We start from the raw sequence: 15,419 nt of genomic DNA, 5'->3' as shown, positions 1-15,419 counted from the left end.
TTCTTCCAGGTACCACAGCTCTGAATCTCCTTGTCTCATAGAAAGCAGTACACAGTGTGTCTGAAATGTTTTCGTCCAGCAGCAGTCCCCTGGAAAGGATGCTGCTGTTACAGTCCACAGCTTGTCACCATGCTAAAGAGATCAAATCTTCTGTCTTACTTTCCCAAGTGCGAAGGATAAGAATAAAAGCTGCCAGGCCCCGTTTGATGGCAGGACTATCAGCAGCATTGGGTTTTATTCCCAGATGCCCAGAAAGCCAGAACAAGAATTTTCTAACTACTCACACCCTCCACAACAGGTAACTGAAAACCATTTTTGACAAATACATAGTCACAAAGATCACTGGTGGATGTATAAGAAAGGGACTGTATTCAAGCAGAAACTACTTTAATCTCTTTTGCAGCTGAATAACATTTCAGTTTCAGGCTGTCCTTTTACCAGCTTTACAGGGAGTTTCAACTCCAGTTTTCTCTGTTGCTATTCCTGTGCCACTTCAAGGCCACTCCAGCTGTTACCTCACCTGCTTTAAAGTCGGCACCAGTCAGAAGGACAAAGGGTGCCAAATCAGAAGTCTTTAATGATGTATCTTTTTAGCATGATTGCAAAGTATCTCTCTTCCTGTTACAGCAAAGATATTCAAGTATTTTGAGCTCTAGGATGCCCAGAAGGGAGAGAGTCATTCTTTCTCCTGAATCCACGCTGTTTTCCTCCGACTCTCCTCCCCACCAGAACGCACAGCACAGCAGGGGAACAGGACGGGTGCTCAATACCCTCTACACGGGCATCACACACAGTGTGCGCATCGCCGCTTGTTCCCGACAGCGATGTGCCAGGCTCTGCAGTCCCCATCCGTGTGGCAGCTCATACATCAGCACTCCAGCCCAGCAATGTCCAGCCTCCAGCTGGGGCCGTGGGGCAGCCAGCCCCGCACGCAGCACTGGCACGGCAGCCTCCCCAGGCCCCTTCCCGCAGCACGTGTGGCCAGGACCATCTCCTCTCTACAAGACCAGTGCACACCGGGGATGGATGTGTTCTGGGACCAGCACCCACTCTAATTGTGCTGTTATTAGAATTAAAATGGCAACGCTCATGCTCAGGACCCACAGGAAGCCCTCTGTTCCTCTAATGCCAAGGGAAACACATCTATGCTCTGCTAGCGGCGTTGCAGCCAGGGTGCCTGGCCCAAATGCAGCTGCACCACCAGTTACTTACGGTCTTTAGTGGGCTGCCAATTCAAATTCCACCCAATTTACTTTAAAAGGGATTCAGCCCACACTAAGAATCCCACTCTGAGGAAAGTCCAAGAGTTAAAACAGACCCATCGGAACAAAAAGGGCGGCTGGATTTCCACAGATAGAAGTGCAATACACTGCCAGGCGCCCATTTGTGCTGGCATCCTCATCCTGCAGTCAGCAACCCAACATATTTAGGTACCCTAGACATAGTACCTTTCCCCTGCCTCCCTGGTTTCCCCAGTGAAAGAGCAATCTCAGCAGAATTAGAGAGGCAAGGGTATGTGGAAGGAAATTAATGCTTTGCAGGAATTGGCTTCTCTGTCTCTTCTTCTTTAAGAAAAGATGTGCTTTTCTTGGGTGACACAGTGCAGAATAACCAGTCAGCTTCTATTTCAAAATGAACTTGCCTTAGGTGTCCATGGCAGAAAGCTAAACCAGACAAAGTGCTGCTCAGCAATCTCTCTTCACTGATGTGCTGTATCCTTCTGCCCCAGTTGGGGGGGATTTTACCACACTGAAGGACAGCTTGTGGCTAAGCAAGCTCTTGCTTGGCCAAGCAACTCTCCAGCTTTGCAGTAAGGACCCTTGTAACACAGGGCTGTCCCCCAAGTCCTACAGCCATATGGCAGCAAATACAGGACCACAGTGCACAACAACTTTGCAGCACAACCACTCTTCCCTTAACACCAAAACTACCTTCACGCCAGCCACCTCGCTTGCCAACTTTTATCTTCTGTGAGTACAAACCTTTAAAACCTCACAAGCAAACCTCACCAGTGAGATAAATACATCGGTGCACACCCATTAACTGGGTGTTGCATGTGCATATTAAACCATAGAGTAAAATCTACTGGGGAGGGGTCCATTATAAAGTAGCATCTACCATAAATCAGTGAGAACAGAGGCCTGACACACTCATGCCACCTCTGCAGGAGCCAGGGCAGTGGTGGCATGCCATTCAGCAGCACCCTCACAGGAGAAGCTTCTGCCCACGTTATCAACACTATAGGAGGTGGAAAAGGGATCACAGTTTGCCATCTGAGTCACTGCTTCTTAGCGCAGTTTTGCTGATTGTTAGGAATTGAAACTCATTTTAAAACAGCAGAGAGGAAAATAGAAGGGTTGGTTACAAACCAGGATCACATTCTAGAAAAAAAGTGCCAGCGTTTGATCATTTGTCTTCATTCCACATGGGAGGAAATGTGGGTATCTTCCCACATTTGTTGCAAATGGGCAAAAGAATCACTTTCAAAGGTAGAAAAAAACTGTGAAAGACTGGTTCATCAAAACAATAGGAACACTCCAGCAGCAGTAACTGTTTTTGTAAAGCTAACAATCAATCAGAAGAAATCCAGCCTCTCCTGGGAGAAATTTGTCTCAAAAAAATAAATAAATGAGAACTGCAGTCGAAATACCAGTAAGGAAGAACAGATGCTGCCACAGGAAGGCTCAAACAGTCTAGCTCCTTGTAAGCCCTGGTTGTTGCTTGCCCAGCTTCTCTGTTCCCGTACCTGTACAATTTATTCCAAAGCAAATTTATTATTTTAAAGACTCCATGGAGAAGGCAGAGAAGGCTGTGTGTCTGCTAAGGGATACAATGCTGGTGTTCATCCAGTGGTTATTTCTTGCTCCCACACTAATCTCAAAGGTTTTGTCTAGCCTGGAATTTAGCAAGACTTTTAATTAATGGCTTTCAATGGTACATCCACACCAGGAAGGCTTCTCTCATTAGCTAATTAGTCTATTGTCCTAATTAGGCAGTTTTACTCCCTCATTGCCTTGCATGGGAAACCCTACCTTCCCCACCTAAGGTCTTCCCTCAAGTCAGTTCCCAGCTCCTCTGTCCTGACTTGCCTTTTAGAAGGACTTAGCTAGGTGGTGGCAGACAGCATCACCTCACCTTCCAATGCTAATCTAGACCAGGCTGGAAATGTTTTGTCCACTGCAGCTGTCCTCCTGAAACCAGAGCCCTCTGAATTTCGCAGTGAGGTCCTGGGTCATTAAGAACTGGCTGGTAAGCCTCTGTCAGGAAGAACATTGCCTAACAAGTTCTCTCTTTTCCTGGGAGGATAAAGCTGGATAAAGACCACTGCATATGCCTAGACATTCAGTCCACTCCTAACCTAGGCGAGAAGTGCCCTGAAGGAGGGCACCCTGCAATAGCCTAGGTTTGTCAAATCCTTAAAACACAGGGTGCTGTGCAAGGGCACAGCTGGCACATGCGGAAAGGCACCACTCTGCACCCCAGGCACCCAGATGTATCACAGCAAGGAACACAAGCAGATCACCTGCGGGAGCTGCAAGCTTGCTTCTCATCTAGAATAGCACAGAGCTGTGACTCCTGCTGCTCCTCTTTGCTCTAACTGCTGGCCATGATAGCTCTCAGCAGGCAGCACTGCCTGTTTGAAGGCAGAGATTAGCTCGGCAGTCTCCCACCAAACCAGTCCTTCCTTCTCCCACCACACAGGCATTTTTTCTGCAAGTCCTCACACCACACTTCTGCCTTCCCTACAGGAACTCCCATGGACAAGCACGGAAGAAGCAGAGCTTGCAATCCATGCTGCAATATCTGATAATTTCAGAGCCTATCAACAACACCTACTCTTAAAGGGTTTTGTCAGCAAGCTTTCAGCTTAGTCCAATTAGTTTTGCCTAATCAGTTTTGATTAGTAGAAAGACTGTTTAAGACATAAGACCTAAGACATGAAGGCAGAGCTTGCTGCTGACTTACACCTTAGGTACAGTAGAAAAGGTTTCTTTCATTTCTAGTCTTCCCTTGGAAAAGCCAAGATATAATCTCTGACCTGATAACATCTACTTCTGCATAAAAGGGAACAGTATACTTTATTTCAGCTTAATTTCTCCCTGCAAAGCAGAGAACTGAAAAGTCCAGAAATGGTGCCAATATTTTTGGACAGAAAGAAAACAGGCAGAACTAGTGATGGAAAGCAGGGGACAGCTGACTTAACTCCTCTTCATCTTTGCTGCTGCCATTTATTGAGATGCTGAAATCATACTGGCCATTTGTAAATAAGATAATGGTGCAACCTGTGAAGAGACAGATATATTTTCAGTCAGATATTAACAGATACCATCAGTGTGAGCATGATCTGCCCTCCACCAGGAGTCAAAAGAGTGGAGGGAGGAGAGCATGAGAGAGGATGATGGAAATGGTAAGTGAAAAGCAGGAATATGAACTTTGCCAACTCCAGACTACCCAAATGCTACTGGAAGCCTCTTTCAGGGATATTTTATGTTGTCATGCCTTGCTTTTAGCCTCTGCACCAGGAAATGGAAAGGGTGTTTACTATCCTTGAGATACAGTTAATGCACCTTATGCCCATGTCCTTATGGCACCATTGGCCAAACTCCTCCTGAATTTCAGCTCTGACCTCCACCCTGACCACACAGAAAAGCCACAGCCTTGGCCTGGAGGTGCTGTATAAGGCTCGGCTACTGCACTGGGCTGGAGAATCAACCACAGGGGCCAGGGTTTGCCTTTATTTGGGCTGGATCATGCCAGCACTGCAAAGAAGACACCAGGCCAGCAACAAGAGGCCTCCACCACCCTCTCAGCTCCTCCACAACTAAGGCAACTTCCAAAAAGCTCTAGAGCATCTCCAAGTAAAGAATAAGGAGGAAGGACCTTGACGTGTAGAGACTGAAGAACAAATTAACCTGGAAAAGGTGTTAGTCATAGAGGAAGGTTACCCAGGTGCTTAGGCCTGGCTCTGCTCACCAAGGCGCCTCTCTAGCGATGTCAACACAGAGATATGACCCAGGAAACCTTGGTGAAAAGCTGCAGGTGGTGAATGGTGCAATGCACAGCTGTTGTCCTCAGACAGCATGGGGCCAAAGCTACTGTCACAGGCTATTGTTCTCCCCTTCTATTTAAAAGAGCAACGACTTGCATGAACGTTGGCTTTGGAGTACATGTTTGGCAGCTCCAGCAGATAAACAGAAATCATTTCCATGGAATACCATAAGGTTCTGAAAGAAATACATTTAAGTTATTTTCGCATTATTATTATTAAATCCAGGAGTGAATATTTTGGATATGGTATGATCCATTTTCCTAGGAACCAGCCAAGAACAACACTAGGTATTGCTTGGAAACCAACAGGAGTGTGGGGGAAGTGCTGCCACACTGCCTTCCCTGCCTCACTGTTCCCTCGGGGACATGAATGAGAGCCCCGCACACCTCTCTTGACATCCCCAACCCTTCCCTCCTCCATCAGCATGCCTCAAAACACAGCTCCCATCAGCTCTTTCCCTCACCTGTCACATGGGCGAGCACTGATCCCTCCTGCCAATGCTGGTGTGACTCTGCTCTCCTCCGGGCCAGGGGACTCTCCACGGGCCCAAGGAAGCCCCAAAGCTGAATGCTGACCAATACGTGGGGAGGGCAAATGCCAGGCAGGAGTATTCCAGCAGCCTACAGATGGGACTTGTGGCCAAAGAAGAACTGGGAGGACAGCGAGATCTGAATGGCTGCTGCCACTGAAACTGGCCGGCAGACACAAGCGGGAGAATAAGTGGGTGGATTGGGTAGGTACAGAAGTCCTGAGCACGGATCATCTCCTTCATGTCTTCAACAGTTCCACCCTAAAAGCAGAGCCCAAACCCATTCCCACACACCAGGATCCCAGTCTTTTACTCCCTCTTATCTTCTCTACCTGCTGCCCACTCCACAAATGCTCCTATGCTATGTTAGTATGCCAGTTGCAGGGCTGGCTTAAGCTGCTGTGGTCAACTAAATCAGTAGGCTCTTCTCACCCCGCAGCATGCAGGAAAGCAAGTTAGTCACCCTGCACAAGTCACTGGAAAATCTTGGACTACGTGGAGAACATCTCCTTTTCCTAAATCCCTCCTTGTGAATCACCCCACAAGTAGGACAGAGCTAAAGCCACAGGAGAGCCCTGTGCCCCCATCTCACTGGGTGCAGGCAGCCCGTGCCTGGCAGGAGCTGTGCTGTGGGCACACTAGGGAAGCTGTTCCCTCCCTCCCTCCTGTCAGGCAGCTTTTCCCTCTGGCAGCACAGGCCAGGGCTCCAGTTTCTAATGCATCCAAATGTGACTCTGCTATGGGTTTCACCCACCCATTAAGATTCAATTTGCTCTACTTTCTTCTGCAATATCTGCAGAAATAAAACTCACAACTGAGATCTGGAGATCAGGCACAGGGCCAGGAATAAGGTGAAATACATTATACTCCATTTAACTTATGGCTCACAGAGCCCATGGGAACAGCAGGCTGCATGCCTGCTCAGCACCCACGGGGCCAGCTACATTCCCTCCCAGAAGACATCAGGGTCTCTAGAGCCCACCTACCCTTACTGTCAAACTAAAATGTCTGCAATGAGCTGCCAGTTCTCTCCACCTTTCCTCCCCAGTGTCAGGGAAGAGGTACACCTGGGCTAGTCCAAGCATCCTATTACCCACCTTTGTTTGTTTTTGGCTGCATTGGCACATCCTGCCACCACTTCATCAGCATCCATCCATCCATCTCTACCTGGATCCTTTTATGCTGGCCTGGGATCCACAGCTGTGACACACACTCCTCAGCACCTCCATCATCCAGTTCAGCTGTGCCTGAATTTAACCCAGGGCCAAGCCCAGGCCCATGAGTGTTGCATCTAAGTCAAAGAACAGGTAAGGATTCGGGGCAGGTCAGCCCTTGGCTGCTGGACCTCAGTCCCCTGCAGCCATCGCAGTGTTTGTCAGCATCACATCTGAAGGTGATGCTGGGGATCCTTCAACAAAGCAAGATCTGAGGTCTCTCAACAGAAAACATCAAAAGGGGGGGTCTCAGAAGACAGGGACTCACCAGCCCTCATTCCAACTTTTGGGACTGAGAATAGTTAAAACATAAAGCTACACCACAGATTTCCTTCTACATCTTCCACAAAGAGCAGTCCCCTCAGACCAGGACTGTCAAGAACAGAGTGTCCTGGGACTGTGGCACAGCCTTCTCCTTGCCAACCAGCCCAAAGGATGGTCCTGTCCTCCTCCACCCCTGCTCTGCTGTGGGATGGCCTTGGAAGAGATTAAGCATCCTGCACTGAGAAAGAAAAGCAAAAACCACAATGAAAATGAAAAAAGGGAAAAAAGCATACAAAAACCATCTCTGAATTAATTTCTGTTTTATTTATAGGCCATCACATGATGGTTGTCTTCTTAAGCCTTTTAATTAATCACTCCACAAGTCACACAGGGAACAGCTACTTTGAACACATATGCCCACCTTCCCTCTTCCTGAAACACATTCCAGGTTGTGTTGAAGGACTGTCTGCGAGGTAATTAACTACCTGCCATTGTCTAAGCCAGTTCTTGCCTCTCCAAATCTTTCAGAAACATCAAGTCCTGGAGCAGTAATGTTCTTTGAGGCTGAAAATAAAAAAAGAAAAGCCTTTTCTAAAGGCAATGAAGGACAAAGGAGTTGGAAGGATTCAGAGAAGGAGAACGAGCCCACCACCAGGCTGAACTTGGCTTGCTAACTCTTGTTGAGAGGTCCATAAGTGACCCTCCCAGGTTGTCAGGGTGTTATTTTGCATGATGCAAGACACAGATCTTCACAGAATCACACTTCCTAATCGAAGATTTTTGTTTCAACTAATTTGAGGGTAACTGTATAGAAACCTGCACCAACTTGTAATAAAACTTTTGTCAAACACTTTGCAAAGACAAATATTCCTCAGTTTCAAAACACCAGAATTACTGTTTCTAGTGGAATAATATGATCACTTGTTTGACCATGAACCATCTGGCTATCAAAGCACTGGTACACCTGAAGCACACACTGAGCACTGACGACTTACTGAGTGACTAACGGTATTTTAACTCCATTCCCCAGCTGCACATCCACAACTTAAGGTGCTGTGTTTAAGTCCTTCTCCAAACGGGGGCTGTCCTGAAAACCAACATGTGGGAGTGAAGAATGTGCTGGTTTTGACTGGGGTAGAGTTAATTTTTTCCTTATTAGCTGGTATGGGGCTGTGGTTTGGGTTTGTGCTGGAAACAGCTCTGACAGCACAGGGATGTTGTCGTTACCGCTGGGCAGCGCTTACACAGAGTCAAGGCCTTTCCTGCTCCTCACCCCACCCCACCAGCGAGGAGCCTGGGGGGGCACAAGGAGCCGGGAGGGGGCACAGCCGGGACCCCTGAGCCCAGCTGACCCCAGGGACATCCCAGGCCATGTGGTGTCATGCTCAGCATATAGAGCTGGGGGAAGAAGGGGCAAGGGGGGACGCTGGCAGTGGTGGCGTTTGTCTCCCCAAGCCACCGTGCAGCCCTGCTTCCCTGGGGATGGCCGAGCACCTGCCTGCCCACGGCAAGGGGTGAACGAATTCCTTGTTTTGCTTTGCTTGTGTGCACAGCTTTTGCTTTACCTATTAACCCACAGGTTTTCTCACTTTTACTCTTCTGATTCCCTTCCCCACCCAACTGATGGGGAGGGAGAGAGGCTGTGTAGGGCTCAGTTGCCAGCTGAAGTTAAACCATGACAGGGGAGTAGAGATTTCTGCTGGAAGTTCCACGAAGTTTCACAAAGGGACTCCAGAGTTCTGGCACTCCTAAAAATACTACCATCTACATGAACTGTAAGGAGGGGGCTTTTTCCTTTAAAAAAATTGAAAGAGAAAGAAAAAAGCAGAACCAAAAATTGATGGCTTTGACCTCACACACTCGATGGGATGGAATCCCCTTTGGATCCCTTATGGAGCTGTACAAATGACCAATTTAGAAATATTTTGAAGCTACTGCACCCCAAAAAAAAAATACATGAGCTGCCGCTTCCTCCAGAGTTCAAGGAGCAGCCCAGCATGGGAGCTGCAAACACTGCTCAGAGCAGGACGGCAGCTCTGAGCCTCCTCCTCGGCACTCTGGGCACCTCCCTGCTCCCGCAGCCCAGGGAGAGCCCAGCACAGCCCTGCAGGGAGGACAGATGGGCAAGGGTCTGGGCAGGAGCCTGACCTGAACCCCCACCACAGCTAGGGCACATGAAGGTGATGCTGTCAGAGCTCTCCACATCAGCTTGGCCACGGGGTTGTGACACAGACCAAGCAAAGCACCATTCCTTGTGTCTCTCTATGCAAATCACCTTCTAGGAAAACGTAGGTTAAGACTGTTCTTCGCTTTGCACTGTTATTACACTTAAAACTCATGCTTTACCTTAATCCAAATTAATTTTCTCCCAGGTTCTATCCCACTGTCACTCCCACTTCTCCCACCTCCTGCAGCCGCTGGCCCCGCTCCAGCCCTTGCCTGCAGAGCCACAGGGGCAGGGGGCTGCAGCAGCAGGACACAGGGAGGGACTGACCCATCCCCACCAGCACACCCTCTTCACTGCTCCTTGAGCCCACTGGGTGCACTCAGGTGCTGGGTGCTCATACCACCAACCACTTCCAACATCTCTTCTGCACCAGCCATACATTCCTTGAGTCCCAGGAACCTTCAAACGGTTTCATCAACAAACAGCACGTTTCCCTCAACAGAGCCCACCAGAAATCCAAGAACCCGCTGCAGATCCCTGACATTTCAGAGGGTCAGGGGCTGGCTCAATCACAAGCACTGGTGGGAGTTTGCTGTAGACAAATGAATCAGCAGAACAGATGAGCAGCATCTACTTGCAATGTACCAAAAGAAAAGATGAAATTTTAGGCTTGTGGCAGATGTTGGAGAGTTTATAGTGCTAAAAAAAAATATATATATTGAAAACATAATAATCTCAACACACCTACATAGAGTTTGTGGTGCTAAAAAAAACCCCAAACCCACCATAATAATCTCAACACACCTACATATAATAGATAGCTTTCTAGGACAAGGAAATCCTGAGGTAGCTGGAAGAAAACCAGCTTTCAGTTCCCAATTGAATTTGAGATAAGGAAACAGAACATAGTCCTACACAATGTCTCTAAAAGTTCAGTTTCCCAAAGCTAGAAAAAATCAGACACAAAAATAACTGCAAGAAAACACTAATATTAAGCAAATGTGACAGTGCTTATTGGGAGACGTTAAAGATGCCTTAGTAGAGCCCTTCTTTCCCCTCCCCAAAAAAGTATTCAGAAAAGGTTTATTTAGTTTAAAATAAGAATTTTTTTAAGACAAGAGCCAAATTTAAAAATAACTAAAATATGTAACAGATATAAAATCCACTATAGAATTAGTAGCTGGAAATCATCACATTTTATAAAGAAAACTGAAAGATATCAAAAAGCCTAATGCCAATAGGTATATCAGGATAAAAGCAACAATCTATCAGTGCAATAGGCTAGGTGCTAAAAAGGTACAATGAAATTTTTCTGATACAGAAGATGTAGAAAATATAAGCATTACTTACTATCTTTGCACATAAGGATGATATATCTCAGCTATAACAAAATTCTCCGAGAAGCAAGTTGGGAAGATACCCAATACCACCTGCTAACCATTTTTCACATCTCTAACTACAAAACCTGCACATCAGAGTGTATGAAGGAGCTCACTAAATCCCTAACATTGACTTCTTACAAAAAAATTAACAGAAACATGTTGGAGGCCAGCCAGGAAGTTCCAGAGGTCTTGGAACAATAAATAAAAAACCCCACTCAAGCTAACAAAAACTTGGGGTTTTGCCAATATTTTCAGAGGGCAAGCGGCCCAACCCGGGAAGTGCAGGCTGGTTACCCCGCCTGCGGTCCTCGGCAGAGGCAGTATTCAGAGACGGAAACACAATTTGTGCTAGTCAACAAGTTTTCTGGTCAGAGGGCTTGTCAAACTAATCTAGAATTTCTTCTAAGAGTACACATCTGGCTGACAAAGGTAACTGTGTTGACATGATACATGCAGACTTGTGTGTGACGCTTGACTTTGGCCGGTGTGACAGTCTAAGAACAAAATCCCCAGCGCTATGCAAACATCAGTGTATAGTGTATATCCAGAGGATTAAAAGCCAGTTGAGCCTGGTGACCTCATCAGAGTTGTACCTGCACTGCCTGCCCCCACGGAGGATTTGGCTCCCGGAGAGACGACGTTTCCATGAGGGAAAAAGGCCCATGAGCCAGCAGAAATTGCTCTCTGCACATGAAGCTCCGGGCGGCACTGGTGGGAGACACGGGTTTTCAGGGTATGCGTGTTTTGGCTGTGTGCCTAAGCTTGCAGCAAGTTCAGGAGAGCTAGAGAAGGGTAATTCCAGAGCCTCTGCCCAAAGAACAGGCCAAGTAATTGAAAAATATTGGCTGTTTTTAGTACAGATTCTCACACTTGTAGAGCCATCAGGACCCACAAATGAAAAGTTGTAGACTCAGCCATGCCAGCACCCTTCATCTGGCTGTGATGCTGCACAGGCAGAGGCACACAGCTCACTCATCTCCTACAAGGGTCATAATCAGCACTCAGCGCTCGGAGCTCCTTCCAGCAACACCGCAGCACACACCATCATCCACCCGATATACCTTACACCTCCCCAGAGTGTGGGAAAGGAGCAATTTATCTTGGAAAGTTTTAGGGGTCAGGTCTTTTGCTTTTAAAACCCACCAGCACAGGGGTAGAAGGGTCGCCAGGTTTGTGAAGGCTTTCAGCTGCCAAAAAAGTTCACCCCTTCTCATCTGTCTCCCATAAAGACATACAGACATCCCTCCTGTCAGAGGAGCAGAGTTATTCCCCACGCCCTTCACCCTCAACCACTTAAATGTCCTGCACTGTGGACATATGGACCAAAGCTAGGACCCTTGTTTGATCCTCCCAGACCATACAAGCAGCTCCAAGTGTCCGGGCAGCCGGATGCTGCTGTAGGAAAGCTTAACTCCAGCGGTCCTCCAGCATGACTGACTGAACAACCAGCTGTGGACACGAACTGTCCGCCACGGAGGAAGTCTGGGGCTTTCAGTGAATCTGGATTTCCTCCAGGCATCGCTCACCTCCTTCTGCTCATTCAGCACCAGGCAACTGCTGATGTTCTCCAGGCAGTTGACCATGCCGGTGAGGGTACTCCTTGTGCCAGCCCGCTCGACAGCCACACTCGTACTGTCTGCCCGCTGCAGCAGAGAGGCGCTGAAGCGTGCCAAATACTGCAGAGAGGGCCAGGGGGATGGACCAAAAACGCCAGCCCCACAAGAGTGATCACCCACCACAGCCACTGATGCAGTGCCAGTTTGACATCCCAGCCCGAATCCAGCTTATGCTCCAGCTCCAGCTGGATGACCTTGTAGCTGGGCTCTCGCTACCTTCCCTGTGAGCTTGCTCCAGAAACAGAGGGCTTGGCGCTTCCAGGATTTGGCAAGAGCTGACACATCCATAATGGGTTCCTTTTCATTTAGTGGACTGGCTCAGGGTAGGTTTGAACATGAGCAGAGAAATGCTTTGTCCAGAGGACTTCAACCTGGCTGTTGCATTCCAGCTGAGCATGACCTCTCGTTCATGGTATTGCTCACGTGTCAGGAGGAACATGAACCGAGCTGACCCCTGGCTTCGCTCTCATTCTGCATCCAGAGAGGCAGACAGCCCACTCACTCCCCAACATGGACAGGTGCAGGATATTGCCTGAACATCCTAAATACACAGGATCTTTTCAGCAAAACAAGATGACAACAGTTAGATGGAGGTTAGACGTTTTACCTTACTGAACTTCACACCATCACCATCAGTCTGACCACCTCGCTTTCCTGCTGAATCCCTCCAGTGCCTTGGCAAAGGCATTTCCAGTTTAGGCTGTTGACTGAAGGGGGAACGATGCTCAGGTCAACAAAGCAGGACGTCTCTCTCAACACCTACCACCATTTTGAAGCAGGTAACACTAAATTCCCCACTAGTCACCCTTCAGTTCTGTGTGCAATGAGAGCCACCTTCCCTCAAATCAGGGATGCCAGCAAAGATTTCACTTGTGTTGGCTTTACACTTCCATCCCGATAGCTTGTACATAGAGCAGACAACAAGCTACTGACAAGGATTAAGGTTTGGAAAACATCTCCATGGTCACTTTAAGGGAAAGCTGTTCTTTTTCACTTTCACAGGGACTCCAGCTTAATTCACAGCACAGGCAGTCTTAAGAAGTGAAATGCATTCACGTGATTAAGAATTGGAAAGGTGATGAAAGCACATAAATAGTTTCAAATGTGCCTGCTGCTCAACAAGCTAGATAACAGAAACTACTTTTGCCGGGAGAAGGGAAGGGTGTCTCTACTTATCTTTCCCAGAACCACTGATCACAAGCTCACAGTCCTCACATTAAAAAAAAAAAAAAAAAAAGCTGAAGAGAATGGAAAATCCCTTTCCCAACTATATTAAAGTTCTCACAAACCCAGTACAGCATGTCTGTGTACTGTGGATGCTATGGGTCACGTTTTGTGAGCCAGTTACAGAGCAACTCACTGGTGGAGGTCACTGCATCCAGCGCCTGCCCGAGCCAGTAGCCATTTGTGTGCTATCGTTAATAAATCAAATGTTAAGGGCGCTGGGGGGAAATTGTCCCGTCAGTCTTAGCCATCAGCTGCTTTTACCAAACTTTGTTGAGTTACTCCATATTTACAGAAGATTGAGAGGGACAGAGATCAGCATCTCCAAAACACTTACAACTTTGTTTTACACATTATAAACACTGGAAATATTTCATTAAAACCATTTTATAATCTGTAAAACTAAAGGTCATTTTACATCTTTCACTGTAGAAGTGGGCAGTGGTGTAGTCCTTAGCAAAACATACTCTGTGATATGTTTTAAGCAGCGCTACACAGACTCCTTTTAACTCTTTACAGAGCAATTCATATCCAGTTTTATTTCTTTGCTAAAATAACAGCACCTTGAAAGCAAAACATTCCTCCTCAAAAAACCACAGCCTTCTTAGAAATGGTTAATATCAATATAATTTTGGTAATTTTCCTAGATTAATTCATTAGGGAGGTCAATACCTAAGGCTCCAAAGCAGACTTTCAAACTACCCATGGAAAAAACATGGAAAAAAATCTGTGTTCTGCGTTCAGTTGGTCACCTAAAGCTCAGCAGCTTTAAGAGGAATATGTTAAAACAGATGCAAGGCTGGGCCGTAAAAGCAAGTGTTCAGCGTTGTCACAGACTCGTCTTAAAGGCAGGAGCGGTCCTTCCCCTGCCCCTGCCTGGCACCCGGGTTTTCCTTGGCCGCCGGCTCCCCCCAGCCCGGTGCGGCGGGAGGGCTGCGGCCGTTCCCTGCGCGGCGGCGGGAGTTCAGGCTCCTCCACCCGCGGCTGCCCGGGGCAGAGCCACGTCCCGGGAGGTCGGACGGGGCGGGCGGACAGCGAGGGGGGACCCCGCGGTAGCTCGGGTCACCGCAGAGAAGCGGCGGGCGGGTGCTCCTCTGCCTCCTGGGCAACTCGCCACCGGCTCCCGGGGCCAAGAAGCCCTTCACCGCTCCGGTGCCAAGGAGGGGCCGCGGCTCCGCCGACTCCCGCGCGGGGCCGGGGCAGCCCCGGGCGCGGTGCGGTGCCGCTCCGTTCCGCTCCACCCGCCGCCGGCAAGTTGGCAGCGCGGCCGCGCAGCCCCCCGCGCCCGCCCCGCGCTCACCGGCGTTGCGGAGCTTCTTGTTCCTCAGCACGGAGAGGATGACCAGCGCGTTGCCCAGCACGTCCCCCACGATGGTGAAGATGAGCACGGCCGCCAAGGCGGTGGCGGCCCGCGCCGACGAACCCCGCTCCGGCCGGCAGCCGGGGCAGCTCCCGTTGCTCCCCGCCCGCTCCATGCGCGCCTCTGCCCGCCGCCTCCTTCTCCTCCTCCTCCTCCTCCTCCTCCCGCCCCGACGGCAGCCCCCGGGCCGCCGCCGCGGGGAGGAGCGCGCCCGTCCCGGGGGGTGCACGCCGCCCCCTCCCCCGGCGGTGCCACCGCCCTGCCCGGGGCGGGGGGGGGGGGGTGTGAGACGGGGGGGGTGGGGGCTGCCCGGTGCTCGGAGCGGGGCACCCGCCGCGCTCTCCGGTCCGATGGTGCCACCGCGCGGCGGCGGCGGGCAACGGCGGGACGGGGCGGGGAGCGGCGGGGCAGCCCCGGGGCCAGGCTCCCGCCGTGCCAAGAGCCCGCCCGCCCCCCCCACCGGGCTCTGAACTCGCCCCCCCCCCCCCTTCCACCTCGGAGCCGGCCGCCGCGCTGCGCCGAGGGGATGGCCGGTCAGGGTGAAGGATTATGTTTATTCTTTGCCCACGGAGGAGATCGGGGGCAGCGGGCCCGGCCCGAAGCGGAGACCCGG

The 15,419-nt window shown here is 49.5% G+C and overlaps 1 protein-coding gene across 1 annotated transcript in view; it reads right to left on the bottom strand.

The window, feature by feature from the left end:
* The window catches only part of GPR50 (G protein-coupled receptor 50), a 43,874-nt gene extending 28,938 nt beyond the window's left edge, over nt 1-14,936 (bottom strand). Inside the window, exon 1 of the mRNA XM_074915161.1 lies at nt 14,747-14,936. Within this exon, the coding sequence (XP_074771262.1) occupies nt 14,747-14,921 (175 nt within the window). The 5' untranslated portion in view covers nt 14,922-14,936. The remainder of the gene's footprint in view (nt 1-14,746) is intronic.
* Between the last annotated feature and the right edge of the window lie 483 nt (nt 14,937-15,419).

The sequence above is a fragment of the Athene noctua genome, chromosome 11 (genome assembly GCF_965140245.1).
Source record: "Athene noctua chromosome 11, bAthNoc1.hap1.1, whole genome shotgun sequence".
In the NCBI taxonomy this organism is placed as follows: Eukaryota; Metazoa; Chordata; class Aves; order Strigiformes; family Strigidae; genus Athene; species Athene noctua.
This window is presented reverse-complemented; position numbering and strand designations above follow the sequence as displayed.